The 22,316-nt window shown below is 42.3% G+C and overlaps 2 protein-coding genes across 2 annotated transcripts; one reads left to right on the top strand and one right to left on the bottom strand.

Annotated features, from left to right (window-relative positions):
- Positions 1-1,939: 1,939 nt before the first annotated feature.
- On the bottom strand, positions 1,940-12,249 carry angptl1b (angiopoietin-like 1b). The gene is made up of 5 exons (XM_054596200.1): positions 12,133-12,249; positions 7,934-8,772; positions 6,383-6,576; positions 5,101-5,371; positions 1,940-4,221 (listed from the first exon to the last, which is right to left on the bottom strand). Exons 2-5 carry the CDS (start codon positions 8,733-8,735, stop codon positions 4,034-4,036), a joined length of 1,455 nt encoding a protein of 484 aa, XP_054452175.1. The 5' UTR covers positions 8,736-8,772; positions 12,133-12,249; the 3' UTR covers positions 1,940-4,033.
- Positions 12,250-14,358: 2,109 nt separating this feature from the next.
- On the top strand, positions 14,359-21,640 carry LOC129088924 (protein zyg-11 homolog). The gene is made up of 14 exons (XM_054596199.1): positions 14,359-14,515; positions 14,980-15,145; positions 15,509-16,308; positions 16,505-16,645; positions 17,791-17,967; positions 18,233-18,297; positions 18,572-18,671; positions 18,924-18,974; positions 19,410-19,571; positions 19,673-19,720; positions 20,028-20,228; positions 20,324-20,376; positions 20,762-20,859; positions 21,269-21,640. Exons 1-14 carry the CDS (start codon positions 14,513-14,515, stop codon positions 21,448-21,450), a joined length of 2,247 nt encoding a protein of 748 aa, XP_054452174.1. The 5' UTR covers positions 14,359-14,512; the 3' UTR covers positions 21,451-21,640.
- Positions 21,641-22,316: the final 676 nt, after the last annotated feature.

Genomic DNA, 22,316 nt, shown 5'->3' on the forward strand with positions numbered 1-22,316 from the left:
TGCATGCTGACTCCACAGTGTTCTGAGGTCATACGTCTTTGCTAAGGAGATCCATTTGATAAGGGGTTTCAAGGTTTGAGTCTAGAATAAACAAGCTTTTCAGTCCAACCACATGAACAATGAAAACCATCTGAAATTCTGGTCACTAATGGACATATTTAACAGATTATATATCTGTTAGTAGGTAACTGAAATTCAAGGAGCTCAATCGTCACTGCTCATATGTTCCTTTGTTTGTTATCTCTGGGTTTGATAGGTGCATAGATTGACATCTTTCCATAATTTTTTTAAAATCAAAATAAATCAAAATTTCACAATCTCAGCACTCTTTTGTGTGCTTCATAGCTAAACGAAGTATCCCTCTACTGTTCGTTTTAAACTAATAAGGGAGAGTGGAAACTGCAGCTGTCTGCAACTCAGTGAGCCTTTCCAGATCCCTCAAAATGATCATCCATCTAAAATAAGTGTCTGTTAAGCTTTAAATCAAAAGGGCACTTAGGAGCGAACTTAGCTATGGAGTTGTTTGACTGTGGGGAAAAAATTTGTCATGGTGCTTATTTTCAAAGAAAACAGCTCAACATCCTGCATGTTGATTTTCTGGTTGACTGGTTTGAAGGCTAATGAGTCCTTCTCATGGACATTCCCCCAACAGCAGATGTCTTTCAGCAAACAGCAGCACAGCCAGCTTCTTCCACAAATCTTCCGAGCCTGGTGCCATCATGGTGGTGAAATTCGTAGACAGCGACGCTTCACTCAGTGACAAAGAGGGCTTTCACCTTGAAACCTGCGGTGGTTCTCAGAGGACCACACTGCAGCAGCGCTGGGCCATCCCCAGTCTATTGGCCAGGTTTTCGAGGTGGTACAGGTCTGAGTGTGGTCCCCTCACCAGAGCCAATGTCACCTTCTCTCCTCCAATGCCTGGCAGTTTGGTTTTTGTGGGCTTATCATGCATTTCCATAACCTCATGAGGCTGCTTAGAATGTAAGGGTTCAGTGTGTGTAGTGGGCAGAGTTATTGGAAGACTTTTATTTATTTAATTGGTAGCGTCCCGTACTAACGGTCTCTGGGGTGGTGGTAGGCTCGACGTGTGAGAGGCGCACTTGTGACAGGAAGGTGGACATGTCACAAAACAGAGTTGGATTTATAGAACAAGTGTGCTCAGATAGCTGTTCCCTGTTGATTGAAACTCCTAAAAAAGAGTGTCTGAGTCTGCACTTGACCTTTTTATGGCTCAAAGTAAAATACAACGCCAACTATTACCTCTAAGGCTCACTAGTTAACATGTTTTATCTTGTTTGTTTAACGCTTACAAAAAAGGAACTGTAAAAGTAAAAAAAGAAGTGGTCTTACTGGGTTTTATGGGTTGGACAATTTCTGGGAAACAGTAACTGGGTGCAGTGAAATACAGGTCTGTAAGTAACTACTTGTAAAACCACAACTTGTTTCTTTTTTTTTTTGGTACAAATAAGACAAGCATGACATAACATGTTACATAGATACTTCTAGAGGTTATGGTAGGGTGATTTTTTATTTTAACTTTGGAAAGATCCAGGCTAGCTGGATCTGCTTCAGTCTTAATGCTAACATAAGCTTGCTGGCTCTAGCTACATATTCATATTTACCATTAAGAAAGGAGAGTGGTGGGCAACCAATCACTCAATTGTACTTTAGTCAAGAAAGAAAATAAGGGCATTTCCCCAAATATCAAACTATTCCTCTAAGTACCAATCCAATTCTAGCGTATGTGTATAAGCATAGATAACTTTCAATCAAGTTCTCATATTTCCCAAAATGTCACACTATTATTTTAAAATAAAAAGTAACAACAATAAATGTAGCCAAAAAAAACCGTTACCTTCAGACAATAGACAATAGACAGTGATCAGAGTCATGGAGCTCAGGTTGAGAACCTGACTTGAACTGATGACTCGCCCTTACTCAGTCATCAAAAGAATGTGTCACCACTTGAAGCGAGATGCCTCTGCCATGTACTCATCCGTCTCCTTGAGACATTTTCACGCCAACACAAGGCATACAGTCACGCACATTTAATAGAACTCTTATTTCTGATAAATGCAATTAAATTCCCTCTGTAGACCAACAGTGTCTGCTGGAAAAATAGCAACATTTCATCTCTGTGACTCACACCCACAACACATGTTTGGAATGGGCATGTAATCTGAAACAAAGGTTAAAAACAAACAAGTCAAGCACTAATTACGACTTGGTTATAAACCAGCATGGCACATGAAAGGAGTTCCTTTAAAATCCGAAAGAACAAGAATGTCCTCTGAAGTGACCCTAAATGTTCTCCGTTTATTCACAGTCAGTTGTGTACTATTGTTCTACCAAGAATTGTGACTCAATGGTTTCAGCTTTCATTACAGTTTAATTTTAACATTATAACGTAGTTTTTATTGGATGCTGCTTTTTTACATGTTCATAAACATGTTTCCATGTTGAGCTGGGTTTGACCGGTCTCCTTGCTTTGTGTTTTGTTGCTTTATAAATGTTTGTTAAAGAGATGGGTGTGAGGGACTTTGTGGTCATTAAGAAATACAGAACAACATGAGGTTATATTTTTAACTGAAAGTCCAAAGACTGTTGGATGTTGTTAAAAGCCGAACCACAAGTTAAAAAACAAACAAAAAACCCCCCAGCTCCCCTCCCCTCTCGAATGGTTTCCCCAAAAGGATGCCGCTTTCCTTCCATAACGGTGATTACAGAGAGCTGCCGTGACTTTGTCAATGAAAGATATTTTACAAAAACATACAGTTTAAGCACTTTTGTGTGGAAAGAATGTAAATGTCTGTGTATTTAAAAGGAAGAGGGGGGAAAATAACTTGGAAATTTGGAAAATTTCCATCTCCGTTCATCCCGCTCCCCTCCCTCCTCTCTCCTCTCTTTTTTCTTTCTTCATCCTGTCTGGCTTTCAGCAATGTGTTTCTCGTTGTCTGTCCCATTGCCTATAACTCTCAACACGCTTGGTTGGCATATTTTTTGTGCTCGCAAAACCAAACAAAACACAACTTAATTCCATCTTTTTTTCCCTCCAACAATGCTCGTTTTCCCAGAGTCATACTGAAATTTAATCAAGAGCCAAATGAGAAAAACATACAACAGCAATTTTCATACGTGCAAGCACACTTTCAGAATGATTGTCATTTAAACAGTGGAGGAAATTAGTTCTATTTTCTGTAGGATCGTTTACTGTTCCCTCAGGACACCTGGCCCTTTTCACTGTTATGATAAGTTAATTGTACACATAAATTATCGTTTCTGGTCAAAAAGTAGTTTAACATACAGTATAAAGGTCATTTTAAGTGCAGAGAGAGACAATTTTTGTGTAATCAATTGTACATATTCCATGTCTTAAAACACCCTTTGTTTCTCCAACTCCTTACAATGTTGGCCTTTTCAGATATGGAAATAGATAAGGAGTCTAAATAGATCAATATAGGTATTAAAAAAATGCATTTTCCAGCTCATAGCACAAGTTAAGCACCATGTATGAGCATTTCACCCACACGTTTATCTTGGCGAGGTAGGAAAAGCTGCATTTAGATCCTGTTATGCTAAAGCTTATGAAGGACATCAATATCAGTGAATGTCTGTTAGGATGTGGTGCCTCGTCTCAATGGGGGGGACCTAGTAATGAGGAAAACACTGCGGTCTCTTAGTTAGACAGACAGCTTGCATTATTTAGCTGCAAATTGGCCTTAAATATCCCTTCAACAACATATGTATTTGGTTATTAAAAGAGCTGTATGGCTTACTTTAAATAGTCCTCATGTCCCCTAAATCCCTCTATGTGTATCTATTATGATATAAAGAGAACAATGTTTCCCGCAGAGTTCATGTCTGTAACGGGATGCAGTTCAAGTCACTACTGCTGGTTGGTAATCTCCATTGGTGTAGTTCTTCTGTCTAGGATCAACCAATTGCTGATGACATATACAGTCACAGAATGAGGTTCAAGTTTGCCCCAGGCCTCCACAGTTACCCCTGGACCAGCCTGGCTTACAGTATCTCCTCAGTCGATGGGCCTGATCAGCATACGGACAGACTTCATAGAGTAGAAGCCTCCGCCGTAGTCCGCCCAGAAGATCCCATCTTGGAATTTGCTGCGGTAAACGCCTCCGGTGTACCAGACACCGTTAAGATTGGCTTGGCCGCAAGCGTTGTACCACCAGCCTCCTTTGTGGAAATGGGCACAGTTACCTGTTGAAGAGAGACAGGAATGGTGATGGTTAGCTGTATGAGGAAGTGTGTTTTTCCACAGAGAAAATTATTCAAAGATATGTGATGTTGTTGTCCTCAGAAAACATATATATTCAGCAAGGTCCCAGGACCTCAGGACTCCCGCTGCCTCAAATATTGACATTTGGGCAGTATCCCTCAGAGTCTTTATGCAGACCATGGACTGTATAAAAAATGGATGTAGACTCCATGACGTCACCCATAGATCTCAAAAGAACCGCTGTGAAGCTCAAAGTGTGTGGCTCATGCTGTCGCCATCTTGGCAGTCACTATACAGCCTAATTCTATAAAGAGGTAAAGAGGTGTATCGTTGGAGGAGCTGAGGCAGGCTGGGTGAAGTAGCAGTGGAAACAGCTAGCGGCTACCGACCTGAGACGGCACCAAAAGCAGCCACACACTCAATTATGCCTAACATTAAGCCTTAATATAATTCAAAAGGTGAGCTTTATGAAAATCATTCATGAATGGGGAAATTAGCTATGGTGACTAAGAGCGTTTTTGTATATTATTGCTGTAAAGTGTGGAATTTTAACATCGCTTTTTGAGCCATCTTCAAGTAGCCATTTGAGGAACTGGAGTTTGGCACTTTGGCGTTGGCTTAATTTTCCAGCATTGGAAGCTGCCACTTGATCCCTGTGTTACTGTTTTTGCAAACGAAGAGAGCTTGCGAGTGCCGACATGCTCACAACAATAGACGGAAAAGTGTGGTGGTGAGTCATGCGGTTGCTGGAATGATGCCGCGTTCAATTGGTCTTCATGCAAGAAAAACGTTTCAAGAATCTCAGATTTTTGACCAACAAAAAAAGAAAGCACTTCAGATGGGCCCCCATGTTCATCTACCTGAGAATGCATCCTTGTCTCGATCCAGAGTAGTGAACGGTTTGCCGTTGTGGCTGCTCAGGGAGTCCCCGGCGTTGCCCTGGTAGGTGCCCAGCCGCAGGCGGAAACCCTCGCTCTCAGGCTCTAGATGGAAGCTGCTGTACTGAGCGTAGACCTTCTTGTCCATCCAATCCTCCAGCTCCACCAGCAGCTTGTAGTCCCCCTGCCTCCCCAGGTTGTAGATGCCTTCCAGACCGAGCCAGTATTCCCCGTCTATGTTGCCAAAGCCGCTCTGAGTCAAAGGAAGATTAAAAGGAAGGTTACAGGAAGATTACAGATAATAATGAGCATTGTTTTTCATGTGGTAGCTTGAGGAGTTTAGAAACATGAGAATTGTTTAGGAACATAAAACCCCCTTGAGGCTGAGGCTGTGGGATTGTAACAGAACAAATGCAAATTTTCTTTTTGATGACGTTGAAGACATGTTGTAGAGTTTTTGCAGGAAAATAACCAACATCAGAATGCTGGTTCACCTCTCAAACCCAGAAGAGCTCTTAGATCATGGTTAATAGCGAAACTGGCCTGGGCGCTCGCGTTAAATAACCGCCGGCAATCTACATCTGGCCATGTGCCTCCAGAACACTTCACTTGGTAGAGGTTGAGGTTTGTGATTGTGGATTAACTGGGTGAGCCAGCAGATGATGAATGTTGTAGGGTTTCAGTGCAGGGCCTCCTCTTTGGGGTCTTGTGTGTGTGTGTACATGTGGTGGCTTTGTGGGAGAGCGCAGAGGCAAATCAATGTTGAAGAGAGCAATTTAGCTTCCAGTTACACATGCACAGGCCTGGCCGGGCTGAATGGAACACTGGATCACCGAGGCTGCCAGCAGCGATATACTCCATCTCATTGGGTTTGATGAGAGGGTCTATACGGTGTGGTGTAGTAAGCCAAGCAGCCATCCATCCAGGAAGGCACCATAGGGGGAGCGGTTTTGGAAAGAAACGCCTGCAGAGAATGAGCTGTGGAACATACCTTCCTTGTGGGTCTTCTAATGTTTCATAATGGGAATCTCAAACCATATGACCTCGGACTAATAGCGCTGCTGACGGGGCGTTATATTTTACAGTATGTGAAAACACATGGATTCTGGGCCAGGAAATAGTCCCAATGAACCCAGATGGTTCCCCTTGACTGGTCATATAACGGCACTCCTGTCGTCTCTGCATGGCCCAAATATTCAGGTTGGCTCAGGAGCATAGAGAAAAATAAGCCCAACAGGGCAGGGGAAGTGTCATATGTCTTCACCTTGTAGTTATCCCAGTTCCTGAAGAAGTTAACAGAGCCGTCTCTCCTGCTCTGGATTACGGTCCAGCCCCCGTTGTCTATATCCTGTTCACACCAGGCCTGGACAGGCCTCTCTGCTTCGTCTGGTCTGATCAGGTACATGCCGCTGGTGCTGTGGCCAGCTTCCTGCGCCGCGAGACAGTCTCTGAACAGGCCTGGAGGACAAGAACAAGAGAGGGAGGCAGTCGGTAAGAAAGACCGGGAAGTGTGAGACAAAGTGTGTAACTTCTAAATAGTTCTTAACTGAAGGTGTGTTTGGGATAATTACCACCAACCCAATACCCAAACAAAAAGAAAACAAATATGTGTGTTTAGACTTTTGGGCATCTATTACATGGCTAGTTTGCTTTAGCAGGACTACTTTTTATCCATTACGATTAGGTACTGTCTTTGCTGCCCAACAATCCCAATTACCAAGATACTGGAGCACCAAAATAGATTTTTCAAATACAGGAAACAAGTAAAAAAAAAAAGTCAGTAAATCAGCTTTAGCTAAGGCTAGCTGTGACTCACCCATAGCCAGAGTGCAGTTAATGTTGTTTTGTTGTTCCTAAATATGATTCATGTTGTTTTTTTTGTTTTGTTTTTTAAATTAGACTTTTCTACAGTAAATTACCAAGTATGTAGTTATTGCGTTTTGGCTTTGTAGGGCAATTTTTGGCACCAGAGCACTGAGACAACATGAGTTTACATGATGAGGAGGCATCGAAATCAATGTCTGACAGAGGGCTAAACAAGCAGGAACAAACAGTAAACAACAGACAGAGTAATGGAAAACACATTTATATAGGTCCTTCCAGAACTGCAGATGGGAGCGGGGCAAACAAAATCACTTTAATAAGAAATCACTTGCCTTTATTTGAGTTTAACAAGAAGATACTATGTATCTTGTTAACCCACTGTATTTTTCAAGGTTATTTAACATTGTTGTTAAAAGATATTTGATTAAAAGCACATGTAGCAGTGAGTCTCATGGCCAGTAATGAAATAATAATAATTTAAAGGTATAGTCCATTCACTTTGTGGTTTGCAGGAGCCTAATATTCCAGCCTGGGTTTTGTCTACATATCACATGCAATGGAACAGTCTTGTAAGGGATCATTTTCATACACAGCTGCACTAAAATCCTACACACTTTATTATTCTTGGGCGAGGGCAATCTAAATGTGTGAGGAATTTCTGTTGATGAGCAAAATCGCACTGGTTAGGACTTTCCTTGCTTTGCTTTAAGTCCCACTGCTTCAGTGGAGACGTTACAACATTTTTATTTCCATCCTGGTTTGTGTTCTTTCTGTTGAGCGGAAAGCAGAGTTCCAGCTGAATCTGCAAATCTTTAACCTTTGAAAATGAGGCCAGTGGCCCACCTGCAGATGTATTCACACACAGTGATTATCATTTTGTTATGGTTGGCGTACAAACTCATGACAGCTTTTGAATTTTCGTGACTGAATCAATGAATAAATTCATAGAAATGTATAGATGGATGGATCCCCAACTAACTCATCCCCTTACCTTCAGTGCTGAAGTTTCTATGTGGAGGTTTCTGAACTTCCAAGGTGCCACTTGTGGGTGACGGCCCAGAGCGAGAGCCCCTTTCCCGGGGCAAGCCTCGGCTGTTGTCCCTCTGGATCTCATTGGTGAAACGTGGCACATTAACAGGAATGTTCTCGGGCACCACCTGCACAAGTGGAGGTCCCAAGGGTGGCTGGTCATGTCTGCGGCTGTACACCTGCATACAGCGCTCCTCCAGGGCTCCAATCAGCACTGACTGGTTGTTCACTACTGCAGACAGGGCTGCGTATTTGGCCTCCAGTTCCCTGTACCTGGATCCCAGGCGCAGGGACTCTGTGGTTGCGTTGAGGATCCGTGTCTCCAGCTGTGCCAGCTCTAGCGAGTTATCCCTCTTCCTGATGATCTCGTGCAGCAGTTGCATGTAGAGCTGGGTCACTCTAGAGTTCATGTTCCTGCTCTCTTTCCTCAACAGCTTCATCTCATTCACCAAGTTGCCGTCCACATCCACCACCAGCTTCAGGGTCTCCATCTCCCTACGCTGCTTCGACAGAAGGTCGCGCACTGAAGCCACATCCAGGCGCGTCACTCGGTCCTTGTCGTTTGAATATCCGCGGGCGGCACAGATGGGTCCTGTGATCTTCTGCTCAGGAACCAGGAAGGTGTAGGAGCACTTCTTGCTTTCTCCATTGGCCTCTGGAGCCCTTCGTATCCTGGAGAGGATGGGGTGCTTTGTGAGGGCTTGGCTGTCGCCCCAGAAAGACAGACAAAACAAAATAAATATGCTCCATGTTCTAGGTCCCATGGTTCCTCCTCCCTCTATCAACAAACAAGCTAAAGATCTATAAAAAAGGAAAGAGAAGTGCAGAACATTTTACATCAGGAAAACTTTGGGTGCCATTATATATTAAACTTATGATCAATAAATTCAAAATCCTTACAATGTGGCAATCAATTTCTCCAAACTTTCCCACTTCTCTACCCTATCTTTGACCCCAGCTTAAGACAAGAATCTTCAAAAGAATATTTCCTTGATTGAAATGTTGCTCCGTCAGTCATTCGTTTCACCATTGTCAACATATACATGAAATATGTCAACACTTTTATATAGTGTCAAGCAATTTGGTGCTCACATTCATGTTCCCCTCAGAATTAACTGTAATCACCTTGGCGATCCCCTGATGCTTGATTTTGGCAACATCATCAGATAAGAATTAGTCCAAAACTTTGGTTTATAGCTAAATACTTGCTATTAATTGCTAATACTTGCACAACTAACAACATTCAGCCCCAACTGTACTTGTTAATTAAATGTAAGCATGACAGTCAGAAGCACTGTGATGGTGAACAACATCATACCTGCTAAACATCAGCATGTTAAAATTGCCCTTGTGCGCATGTTAGCATGCTGATGTTAGCATTTAGCTCAAAGCACCACTGTGCCGAAATTCAGTCTCACAGAGCTGCTTGCATGGCTGTAGACTCTTGTTAAAAACACAGCAATTGCCTAAAACAAGCATTATGTTAAGACTATTTTAAGCCACAGATTAATATACATTTGGTGGCTCAGGGTTATTGATATTCCTTTGTTGGTCATCAAAACAAAGATGTCCCCCAGTGCGGCTTGTTGGGTTGGACAACAGTGGAGGTATGGCACAGGATTATGCTATAACCATTCGTCAGACTTATTCCTTAATATAGTCCAACAAAGTGTCCTTTTTGTTACAGCTCATTTCGTTCTTTTGTACACTTCCCAACTAGACATTTTCCTTTCTCCTCTAATCCAATATAACCACAGTGCATCTGTTTGCACAGTGTGAGCTTCCAGTCAAAACTCAACACAAGCATCTTGCCTAATTATGAAGTATGTGAGTGTTAAAGCAGTAGAGTAAAAGGTTTCACATATCAATAGAGAGTCCAGCCCATGGAAGATTTCTCTTTTGGTACGCGTGTGGAGGAGTAAAAGCAGTGCTACCCATCAACCACAAATCTGTTATCGTAACTCTGATTTTCACTACATTCCCCCATGGGTTCTCTTTCATTACGGCCCTAACCACATCTGTATCAGGTGTCTGGGTGTGGGCAAGTGCTGGAATCTGTTTTTACATATTTCTGTAGATCTTCTGGCTCAAACCTTCCATGAAACTACACTATAGCCTTTCAGTGTACCTGCACTCTACCGTGTGGAGAATTGCCGTGATAAAAACCTCTCAGTCTGACAAATGATTTGACTGAAAGAAAAAGTATCTAATAGAAAATTGTGTTAATGGGGCCATGGATGACATTGTATAAATACTTTAATGGGATAGTATCAGCTGCCAGGATCCTGAGGTGTAGACATGTGAATATCAGTAATGAGTCAAATGCTAGAAGTCAACAGGTCGGAGCAGGAATCCTTGATTTATGAGTAATGTTTTCTGGAGTCTATTTCTGGAAGGAAAGCTTCTGTTTTGAGCTTATTGGTTTCGACAGCAAAACTAATGGAGCAGTGGTGAGTGACATTCAAAAATGCATGCTAAGTGTATGATCCCTTGCCCCATATTCCCGCTTGGCTCTGGAAGAGGAGCTAATGGTGAGCCAACTTCAGGCTGATAAAGGGCCAAATCCAACCAGAAGGCAGTCTGGTGGATATGGCCAAGAGGGTAAAGAAACCTTCATATAACTCGTCTAAAACCATATGAACCTCTTCATATCAGAGCTTATCAAAACAAGACTGCTGAGGATTTAAACAGATGCCAAAGAAGCAGGATTAAATGAGTCCATGACTGAGACAGCAGGGGCTTTGAATAATTTCCGTGGTCTCCTCTTGATGTTTAGTTGCACTGAAGAGTCCTGACCACAGTTAATGGGATAGATACCAGAGCATTACCTAAACGAAAACTGCTGTTGTAGCAGAATAGTACTCTTTTTATTATTGTGGTGGAAAAAACATATGCCAAGAGAATATATAACATGAAGTTTTTGTTGCTTTTTATAAAGCACACTGACTTATTGACGGAAGGAAAGTGTCTGAGCCAACATTAAATGTTAATAGCGCAAAAGCTCAGCAGCAAAAGAAAATGCCCCACAGCCTAATAGCCATAATGGAAGAAGCTGCAGTATTTGTCATAGATTATAAATCATATGAGGGCAAAGCAAAAGACACTTTCAGGAAAACGGGCCATGTGTCAGAGCTCAGAAACACCTTGGCACTGTGAGTCAGTTATTAATACCCGAGGGAGTTCTTTTCCCTGTCTTTCCATAATCACATGGTCATCCCCCTTCAATAGCTCGGTCTCAGCAATTGGCCCGTCTGCACGTCTCCAACCCCACAATATGAATCTCACATGCCCTGGCCTGACAGGAGTGACAGTGTTTACACAGAGGCTCCTCAGCCAGGTCTGTGGATCTCATCGGCTGTTCTAACCACCAGGTTTCTCTCCGTCGTTCACACCCTGCTGGTCTTCATCAAGTCGGCCGCAGCAGCCGTGTTTTTTTGTTGACTTATTAAAAAGGGCATTTTCTCCTGCTCCTAGCTCAGAGCCAGACCTGACCAGATCCAGCCACCTCATCTATATTAATGCAGTCCTTGCAACCAGACAGGTCAAACTTTGCGGTGGCTGGGTTTCCCAGCCCAGAGCTGGTACCACTGAGCCCGACTGTCTACTCGTAAAGATCCTCAATTCTCCTACTTTGAAACCTTTAAAAAAAGCCCTGGGAACCACACTTGCACCACACTTGCACCTCCCAATTTCTCTACAGCTTTATTTCAACACACAGCATGAATGTATTGCACATCAGAAAGTAAAGTTTTTTCAGTCTAACATTGTTGTGGCTTTTTCTCCGCCAATTAGGCCACAAGTTACTCTGATGGTGCCACTGATTATTTTCGTCTACTGAGGGGACGACATCATGCATGAGCTTTGTACTGTTCATGAATAGGATAATGCTGTTTACATCACATTTACAAATGGAATTTCAAAACAAATATAAATTACTTAAAAATGCTCAAATGGTTTATTTAATGTCAGCATTTCAGTCACTCCATAGTTCTTTATAAGAGATAAAGAGATGGATGCCTGGGTTACTCCTTCCATCTAAAATGTCTAGCTTCATTGTTCCATATTAACTTTACTTTTTATCTGTAATTTCAGCTGTTTGAATATTTTTCCAAAAACACACAAATTAATCACAGAAATATAATAAATAAATACGAATCTTACCTGTGTCAGTGAGTTCAGTCAGCAGCCCAGGAGGTGCAGGTTAGACACGGCTTGATGTCTCAGTTGCGTTTCCTATGCAGGTTCATGCTCTCCATTCTCCTCCTCTTACTCTCACTCTCCTTCTGTCTTTGCCCTCATTGAAAATGAAGGCCTGCATACAGCTATGGCACAAGCAAACACTGTCCACTAGGAGAACAGTAGAGGGTGGTCCATATGCAGAAAGAGGGAGGCTGATGGTGTGATTTTCTCTGTAGTTTGAGCAGAGGGGAAGCTTGGCCCTGCCCTCTTCCTCTGATGAAAGTAAAGACTCCTCAATAAAAAGATTGTACCACAAATGGAAAACTATGTGATGAACAACATTGGCTGGTAGACAGCAAAATCAGTCTAGCTGTCATGTCGTTTTCAAAAGGTCTTGTTTACAGTGTTTACTACATTGTCTCTCACACAGGCTATTTGTCCGCCAGGCTTGTAGAAGTCTATGACATGCACATAAATTCTCTTTTTCTTTCTTTAGCACACACATCCGTCTGCTTCATTCACGTAACTACAGTTCATCCTCTGTTTCCCATCAGCTCTAATCTAATTACTGAGTGATTCTGGCGATCCAGTAGCTTTTGAATGTTAAATAAAGAGGTCTGTTTTGGATGCGAGCATCTCTTTGCTCCGTATATGGGGGGTGTCTCTTGTTGCAATCCCAGAGCTATTGGCAGCTGTGTTTATTTGGTTATGAGGACAATAAGCAGAGGGCTTTGCAGACAGAAAAAGAAAGCCCCTCAGCTAAATGTTTTTGATTGAGGAGGAAGCACGGGGCTTTGGTGCATGGGGATTCTCTGCGTGGGGAGACATACTTCAGCATGTGGGAGGACACATTTGCTCATGAGCAACTGAGGCAGGACATTGTCATGAGTGTGTGTCTGTATGTGTGTGTGTGTGTGTGTTTCTGCGTGTGTGCGCTTGCTTGTGAATGTATGAGAGCATGTGTTTGCCTACGCGTGATTGATAGCATGTGTCTCGGCAGTCGTTTGTATATAATAGGGGTCGTGCAATTTAAATAAATCATGCATAGAAGAACATGTGTTTGGAGGAAGCGGTTGCTGAGAAGGAGCTAAAAAATAAATTTTGGGGTAATTCGACCCATGCCTGGAGTGTCTGCACCACATTTAAGTAGGCCCACTCTTGTGTAGTCTAAATCTGTGTGTCACAAACTGGGGGTCGGTCTCACCTAAGTGGTCCCGAGTGAAGGAAAAGGATATGAAAGAAAAATCTCTTTCGGAGGTCTGCTCATATTTCATGTACACTGTTTTTTAAAACAGGACTTCTATATCATTGCTCGATTTGCGCCTATTGTCACATGGGACGGATATTTTAGTAGTCGTTCTCCACCTGATTCAAGTGTAAACAGATAAGGTGACCCTTTTTCTGACCCTTCCCTTAAAAAGTCTGTTTACATCCCTGCTTATATTATATTTTTTTCATGCACACATTGTGAGTTTGGGCCTTTGTGTTAAGGGATTAATTGTTTTGCATTGAAAATGCACATGTCTCTATAACTAACCTAAGCTGTCACATTGGTTAAAATCCAGCTCTCTCTCTGTGAGCCCCTCCTTGTGGCAAACAAGTTTATTACCACCTCTATCATCATAGTTGTTGCATGTACATTGCTTTAATCTGAAATTGAAATACTGTATGCAGTGGTGGAAGAAGTAGTATTCAGATAATTTACTTAGTAAAAGTATCAATACCACACTGTGTAAATACTCCTCTACAAGTAAAAGTTGCGTAAGTATAATCAGCTAAATGTACTTGGAGTATGAAAGTAATAGTATGTGTTATGCAGAAAAATGTATTTCATTCTAACTATTTAAAATCCCCAAATTTGGAGATTGGAACCTTGTTTTCACTGGACAGACAGGGTATGAAAAATTGTTATCTAAAAAATAATCATATATCATAAAGTTGCACACAATGTAAACACTCAAGTAAAGTAGGCTACAAGTAACATGAACTTGTACTTAAAAATGACAAGTAAATGTACTTGGTGACATTCTCCCCACGGTCTGTATGAATGCGTGAGGAAGAAGGCTACAGCGGATACAATAGATGGTAAATAGTCGAGGTGATAGGAACTAGGAAACGAGCCCTGGATGACGTCACGCGTATTGACCAATAGGAGGCGGTCATCTTTAGAACCGGCTGGTACTCGACGTTGAGCAACAAGGAGTCTGATCACAAACAGAGAATTTAATAACTTTTACTTTGAGTCACATGGAAGAAATTATTTAAGATTAATGGAGTCTTTGAATTCAGAATATTTCACACCGACGTCTTGCCGTTATTTTTGTTAATTCTCCTGACGACTGTTTATTTTTTTCTTCCAATTATGGTGAGTTTCCCCTTCTGTACACATGTTGACAACGTTTTAATGTCTGAACTTTGTGTTAACAATGAATCCTATAGACTGATCTAGGAGTCATTCCTTTTTGTCCACGGTGCCCTACAGTGACCGGCTGGATTAGGCAGTTTAAAGGGGCTTTACGTGTGTGCAGGGCTGCAGATAAAATTAGTCTCCTGCAGGGTTAGAGATCCTGTGTCACTGTGGATCTGTTGAGCCCCTGAGGAAGACGAGACAACTGTCAGGGCATGTCCTTCACAAATGTACTTAACGTCAACACACAACAACCTCTCAAAACATATGTATGCATATATCATTTGTACAACACTGAATTAATAATGTAATGTTTTTTTTCAGTAGTTTGTCTGAACTAACCCTTTAATATCACTGAATTTGTGTTTATTCCTACATTTTGATTACACGGTGCGACTCTCATAACTGCTGATGTGTTGCAGGATGCTGAGGGTCCCCAGGCCCTCTGCGACCTCTGCTTGGATCAGGTGTGCCGCAGCCTGAACACTCTGTGCAGCAGGCGAGCAGACGGCTCCATGTGCCTCAGCTGGGCCCCACTTTTCCCACAGGAGATGGCAGACCAGTTACTGCTTAAGATGGCAGCTAAAGGTAGGTCAGAAGGACAGAAAAAAAAGAAAAAAAAAAAGCACCTTACGTCATCAATATCACCAACTGAGGGCAACTGCAGCCACCAAGGGATTGTGGCTCTGCAGCAAGTTGTAGAAAAGGGACCAATGGTCTCACACCACAACAAATATGTCTTAGCTTTAACCTTCATGATGTTATAATTCTTCATGAAAACATCTTCCTGCGTAAACAAATATTTAAAGTGTCAGAAGAGCGTTATCCCCAACTTAGTTCAGTGTAGCCTACTGTGGCAGGATGAAATACTCCATTAACACCAATGTGGATAAACTAATGCTACTTTTTCCTACAACATCCCTCTGTTGTCGTCTCCCTTCTCCTTACAAGGGATACTGAACGACACAACTGTTGGGATTTTCCAAAACTGCAAAGAGCTCCGCCTGCGCCGAGCCTCCATCCGATGCTGCCCGGTGTCCGCAGAAGCTTTCCGCCTGGCCCTCTGCCCTCACCGGCTCCAGGAACTGGACGCCTCCGGGGTTCTTGGCGGCCTCACCGGGGCAAGCATCGTCTCAGGCCTGGCCTCCAACCCCGAGTGCAGATCCAGCCTGCAGAGGTTGTCCCTCGCTGGGCTACATGTGGACTGGGAGTCTCTGGTGGAGGATGGAGGGACACGTGTTGGATTTAGCTCCCTGCGGGGCTTGCGAATGCTCAACCTTGCCAACACAGACCTGACGGATGCTGTTTTCGAGGATATCTGCACTCTGCCTAAGCTGGAGAGCCTGGACATCTCCTGCAGTGCTGTCTCAAAACTTGTCGCACTCCTAGATTGCAAAAACACGCTGAAGTCTTTGATTGCTCACCGGCTGCAGCAGCTGGATATGTCGCCTGCCAGGTTGTTGCTTGTCCTCAGCCAACTTCACGCTCTCAGGCATTTAGACTTCTCAGAGGACCATTTTGCTGTAGATAACAGTGATGGGAGAGATGGGGATGAGACGGTGCGGCAGCTTCTGGATGGGAGTCCACAGGTCCTCCCTTCCCTTGTGTCTCTAGATATCTCAGGACGGAAGAGAATCACAGAAGCAGCAGTCAGAGTGTTCGTGGAGGCCAGAGGTGGACTGGTCTTCTTGGGCCTGCTAGCCACTGGCACTAGCTCCTGTGACATCTTGTCTTCACAGAAAAACCTCAAAGTAAGGAGCTAGCATCGGGCACAGAGTTGACATCATACTTTGAGATGTCAGAGAATGTTTTGGGCAGACACATGAGCTTGATTCTCGCATACGTTTCCAATTTGTCTTTGACTTGAGGCTCTGTTTGTATATGTAGGGAAAATGCCCGCTGCATTTCCTGTCTCTCTGACAAAGCTGATCTTCTGTGTATGTTCAGGTAACTGGAGAGGCTAATGAGAACCAGGTGTGTGAGGCCCTGCGAAGGTACAGAGACCGTGAGTGTTTCATACGAGAGGCCCTCGTCCATCTCTACAATCTAACCACCGACATCGACAAACCACGGCCAGATATGCTACAGGTACTATGATAGTCTTGTGTTTGAACAAAATAATTTTATATGTAGTAGTGCAGGTCTGTGGCCTTTCAGACATCATTTGTAAGGATTGTGATTAAATTGTTCTCTCAAAGTAATTGTTAAAACAACATCAATCATTTAGAACAGATTATCTAAGCTACTTTATTTCGATGAATAAATGAATAAGCCCCCCTCACTGAACATGAAAACTTGATATGCAGAAGACATCAGATTGTAAACTGTTTTTGATGTTTATAAAACGTTTGGGTAATCATTTTACTGCTCACCATCATCTAAGTAAGTTAAACTTGGGGATTGTTAAACCTTAATGATGCTGTTCCTTGCCCCCAAGGACTTTTTAGGATAGGAATGTTGGCCAAACCACGATAAGAGGACCTAGGTTGTAAAAAACAATAATGAATTATACTTAAACAATTGCATTGCAAAAATTGCAACAAAGAAAACATACAGTATAAGCACGGAAATTCACAACACACCATTTTAAACAAATTTCAAGTAGCATTCAAAATCACGTTAGGCTGGCACAATCAATGCTGGTTTTATCTAAACAGAAAACATTCACCATATATCACCATACAATAAATTTGATACGTAGGGAGCAAATATCTGGCTGCCCTATATAAACGACAACAATCAACACAATGTGAATCATTCTAATTAATCATAAATAACTCAAACATAATGTACTAAGAGCAAGAAAAACTCACTTTTACACCGGTAGATAGCCCAGAGTTCTGCTGCAGGTAGAGCAAAGAGCTCACGCCTGAACTCAATCCCATATATATAGACTCTGATCAAGCCAGGCTCCTCCCACTACCTGCTCCAACTCAGACAGCAGATAAATCAATAGATTTAAAAGGGTTTGTTTGCTCATCTTCTTTTTAAGGAGCCTAGCATTCATCTTCGAGCTCCGAGTTCCAACAAACCGCACAGCTGAAGTTAAATTGTCCTCTGACCCGACATAATAATTACTGTATTTAGTCGTGATGGGGAAAAGAGGAGGTAAAGTGGCTGTTTCTAGCAGATGCAACCCCACAGCTGTCCCGTCACTGTCCTCTACTGACAGCTAGTCGCTTCTTATTCTGAAGCGAATGTCCTTTTTGAAATAAACCTCTTGTTTGCTGTAGCTGGTGGTGAGTGGGATGCAGAGCCACCCCACCTCCCTGCACGTCCACCTGGTGGCCACAGCGTGTGTGTTCAACCTGACCACTCAGGACCTGGCAGAGGCGATGCCCTTCAGCCTGCTCAGCTCCACCGTCACCCAGCTGCTGTACGCCATGAAGACCTTCCCCAACCACCAACAGGTCAGGGGACAATGCTCAATGTTTCAGATTACAGATCAATAATAATATGAGATATGATGTAGTTACAAAACAGCAAAATGTTACACAGAATGGCTGTTTGCTACCAGCTGGCTTGTCATTCATAAGATTCTGACCCTTATACTTGCATATTGCCACCATCAGACAGTATTTTACATCATATAACCTTATACACACATATAAAATACATATAATATTTTCTTTAACACATGGTTCTTCAATTGGTAAACTGTTTCCATCTCTGCAGGTGCAAAAGAACTGTCTGCTGGCACTCTGCAGTGACTACATCCTTCAGGATGTCCCTTTCGACAAGTGCGTTAATTCCTCGCCGTTATAATATGATGTATGGGCACACGGTCACGCAGTAGCCAACATAATCAGTGCACTCATAGATTGGCACTGCAGTGTTTTTCCACCAAATTGTGATCCAGCTAGAATATATTTTCTCTTGAAATTATTGTGCCAAAAGAAATAGTTCTTCCAGATGTAAAAGTGCAGACCTGAACTACCAAGGCTTCTTTATACAACCACTGGTATATTTGTGCAATACTGTGTTGCTTACATCCATAATGTGATCATGGTTCAGGTATTTAGCAGCCACGCTGGTGATTAACTGGCTGCGCAGCCACGAGGATCCTACCCTTCAGAGGATGGCTGTGGCTGTCATCTCCATTCTGGTGGCCAAGGTCAAGACACTGCTCACTTACGGTGCATTAGTCTACTGTGGGAAAATAGTATGGCACCTGTTAGTCCTGCCTGTTAAGAGCCCCGTGTCTCAGTCACCTCCTGTACACTCCTCTGTGACCACATAGTTTCAGGCTTTCCTTTAGTCCATATACATTTCTCCTATGTGTTCAGTATTCCATTTGTTCCAGTTTGACATTTGGGAAGATATGTAGAATTCAAAGAAGCATTCATCTGTTTGTTTTTATTTGCAGTTGTCCAAAGAGGACACCGCTCAGCTCGGCAAGGATGTCTTTATCATGAAGGTAAATTAACACTTTCAGGGTATTTAGATTCAAACTTACACAACCATCCCGGCTTAGCACAAGTTATGCATGAGTGTATTTCTAGTTCTCTCTCTCTCTCTCTCTCTCAGGCCCTCTCTTTCTCAGCCTCTACAGTTTCCATTACCTACCCTGCACATACACTGTTTACTCACTGTCACTGTCACCTCATTGCTCCATGCACTCGTCCTTCACGGTTTACTGTTACTTCATTATTCAATCACACCTCTCCATTTCTCTCTTTGTGTGTGCAATCAAACTTCTCTCTTAGCTTCATTTGTTTTTGCTTATCACATGACAGCGGAAATCAAAACTTTGTTGTTTATCTATATATATTATTTATATGTAATGTTCTTTCATTTTTTTCTCCACTTTTTGCTCTTACATGTCTCCTCGTCCCTCTCTTTCGTCTCACAGCAGCTGCTGGCTATTGTGCAGCAGAAAGCGATGGTGGGAGTGGTGGACTCCACTCTGAAGTTTGCCCTGAGTGCTCTGTGGAACCTGACGGATGAGATGCCCACCGCTGCTCGCATTTTCATCGAGTGCCAGGGCCTGGAGCTGTACGAGGAGGTTCTTGAGGTAGTAGAGCCGCAGAGATACACCGATAGACACATTAATACAGAAATGCACCCTCACACACACAAACATCGTCTCATGCTCTCCCTTGTTTTGTGTTGCAGTCCTACTACACTGAACCTTCCATTCAGCAGAAAGTCCTTGGCCTTCTGGTGGGTTCAGTGTGTGTTTATGTGGCGCTATTAGTTCAGAATGTATTTTTTCTCATATGTTCAATGTGTGCCACATTACTTCTTGTTTTTGTTTTTATAGCTTAGTTTGAACCAAAAAGGGTTTTCAGTGTTTACAGCTTATGCTTATTTTATTTTTGGTATTATTCCCACATTAAAAATGTACTTATGTTCGCTTCGAAATCTTAAAATTTTGACCTATAGTATTTAAATAAAATCCCTCTGTAGGTGATCTAACATTATTATTGTTGTCATCCTCACTGCTATTATTTGTCTCTCTGCGTTGCAGAACAACATAGCAGAGGTGGAGGTGTTACAGGCAGACCTTATGGAGGAGGACCTGCTGGAGCACATCCTCAGCCTGCTGCAGGACTCCCAGGTGGAGCAGGGGGTCCGTTACTTTGCAGGTGGGACTCTGGCACAGCTGGTCTCCAGACCAGAGGCCTGGACTCTGGACGACGAGCTCCGCAGCACCGTACTGAAGCAACTGGTGCGTGAGAGAGGCAAACGGTTTTGGATGCTGGTCTGCAACACAGAGTTAAAACCCTCTTTGGCTCTTTTCAAAGTGTCTTTCTTTCTTTGCAGCATGCATCCATAATGACATGGACACAACTGGAGAGAGAAATGGTCTCTTATAGGTGAGAGAAACGCAAACTAGACACAACAAAGCATTTTAGAAGTAGCATAATTCTTAATGCATTAAACCGTTAATCAACATCAGACATGTTGCATAAAAAATCATTAGAATTGTTTGATTAGTAATGTCGCTAATTTAGTGTATATGATGATTCATTTATTTGGGTATCTGCTGAGGTGCCAAATAGGGATTTGTCACACAGAATAATACCTGGAGTATCGGCGAAAGTTACGTTTAAAAAAAAAAAAAAAAAAAAAAAGTAAAAACTTACATTCCCTTGGTATTTCATGCCCAAGAAAATTGACAGGTTAATTTATGAAACCAGATTTACTCAAAGTATAATATTTTTACTCCCAGTGTACTGTGTCCTTGTTTCCACAATTCAGATCGTTCCGTCCATTTTGCCCTCTGCTTCAGACATGGCAGCCCTCTGGAGTGCAGCTGTGGGCGGTCTGGGCAATACATCTGGTCTGCATTCAAAACAGTAAGACGCACGACAGACTACTGTAGAGATATTAGAGGGTGGGACCCCATGGGGGGGTTTATAGGGGTCAGCATATGAAAATGATATGTCAAACAGAACTGCTCATGTATACCAGTACCAGAGCTGCATTGATTAGTTGACTAATTAATAAGTCAGTCTACTGAAAATGTATACTATATCTGTACAAAAAAAAGGCTCAACTGAACATCTTTGGCTTTTGGACTGTTGGTCGAGCAAAACAAGACATTTAAAGAGGTCACCTTGGAGTTTGAGAAACTGGGATGGACATTTTATGAAACATTAAATAGATTCATGGAGTCTTCTCCAGTGTATAAATGATCAAGTTATGGTGGACTATCACTGTAAGCTTCCATTTCCCTCATGTTCTTAACACGTCTCTGTTTTCTAGCTTCACATTACAGCAGCATGATGGAGAAGGACGGCGTGACTGAACTTCTGAGGGCTTTGGCTGCACATCCCGACACACACAGCGACGTTAAAGGACTGTCAGACAGCATCTTTCGTTTAGTAGAGCAGCACCAGAGTCACTCAGGGTCCTTTAACAAACAGAGGGAGTCTCGAAACTCTTGACAAACATGCAAAGAAATGTATTTTAATCATTGTTCTGCTGTGAGTGAAATCTGCTAAACATGAAGTACAGATAGTTCATGCTAATCAGCTTGAATTTAAAGTTTAATGGAATAAATGAAGAGTATAATCTCTGGTTATGAAAAGTTATTTCAGTAGCTACCTTTAAACTTTTTATTAAGTCTAAAATCCTTAGGGGAAATAACGTTTACAGAAATGCAAGTCTAATATTTGATCTATTCTGAGGTCAAATTGCTGTTCAGTATGAAAATGTTTGACTGTAATAAAGTGTTCTAAATAAACTGAAGTTAGAAAATAAAACTTTTGTTGTGTAAATCATGCATGTAACAAACACCGGTCACTAGAGGGTGCTTTGGTACTGGAGCTTCAGGGCTGTTTTGGTCTTAAGATCTGTTTATGTAAAATATTCAGTCAGATATTTAAATTCAAGATCATACATCATAGCAAGATACCAAAGCAACCTGAATCTGCTTTGCTTACCCGTCTGTGCTGAGGGAAGTTCTCTCCTTCTCTCCTCCCTGGTATCCTAGATGCAGAATTCATTATATTTTATGTAATACAGCTGTAAAATAGAACTGCTCGTAGGCATCTAGACTATTCTAAGTTGGGCTATTAATAAATCCTTTTCGAAAAGTCGATTAACAACCTCTCATGAATATTTGAGTTGTACCACCATGTTCATCTTTAAGTGTCAAATCCGCTTAATTTACATTTTGAAATCCCCCAAGAGGAATTGAAAGGATCTACTTAATAGCATGTGACTATGGGTGCTTGTGATTCAGCAGGTTAGTCATCTCCTTGCCAGTGGTAGGCTGTATGTTAGAATAACGCTGCTTAAACTGACTCAG

Source organism: Anoplopoma fimbria, chromosome 3 (assembly GCF_027596085.1).
Source record: "Anoplopoma fimbria isolate UVic2021 breed Golden Eagle Sablefish chromosome 3, Afim_UVic_2022, whole genome shotgun sequence".
Lineage (NCBI taxonomy): Eukaryota > Metazoa > Chordata > Actinopteri > Perciformes > Anoplopomatidae > Anoplopoma > Anoplopoma fimbria.

Bases quoted from the DNA above. Each gene is read 5' to 3' on its own strand.
- angptl1b (XM_054596200.1), bottom strand. From the start codon at position 8,735: ATGGGACCTAGAACATGGAGCATATTTATTTTGTTTTGTCTGTCTTTC. The intron at 5,372-6,382 runs GTGAAGACATAT...CCTTTGACTCAG, and splicing joins GGAACTGGGATAACTACAAG to AGCGGCTTTGGCAACATAGA. The intron at 4,222-5,100 runs GTAGATGAACAT...TCTCTTCAACAG, and splicing joins AGACAAGGATGCATTCTCAG to GTAACTGTGCCCATTTCCAC.
- LOC129088924 (XM_054596199.1), top strand. The intron at 17,968-18,232 runs GTCAGGGGACAA...CCATCTCTGCAG, and splicing joins CCTTCCCCAACCACCAACAG to GTGCAAAAGAACTGTCTGCT. The intron at 19,572-19,672 runs GTAGTAGAGCCG...TTTGTGTTGCAG, and splicing joins TGTACGAGGAGGTTCTTGAG to TCCTACTACACTGAACCTTC.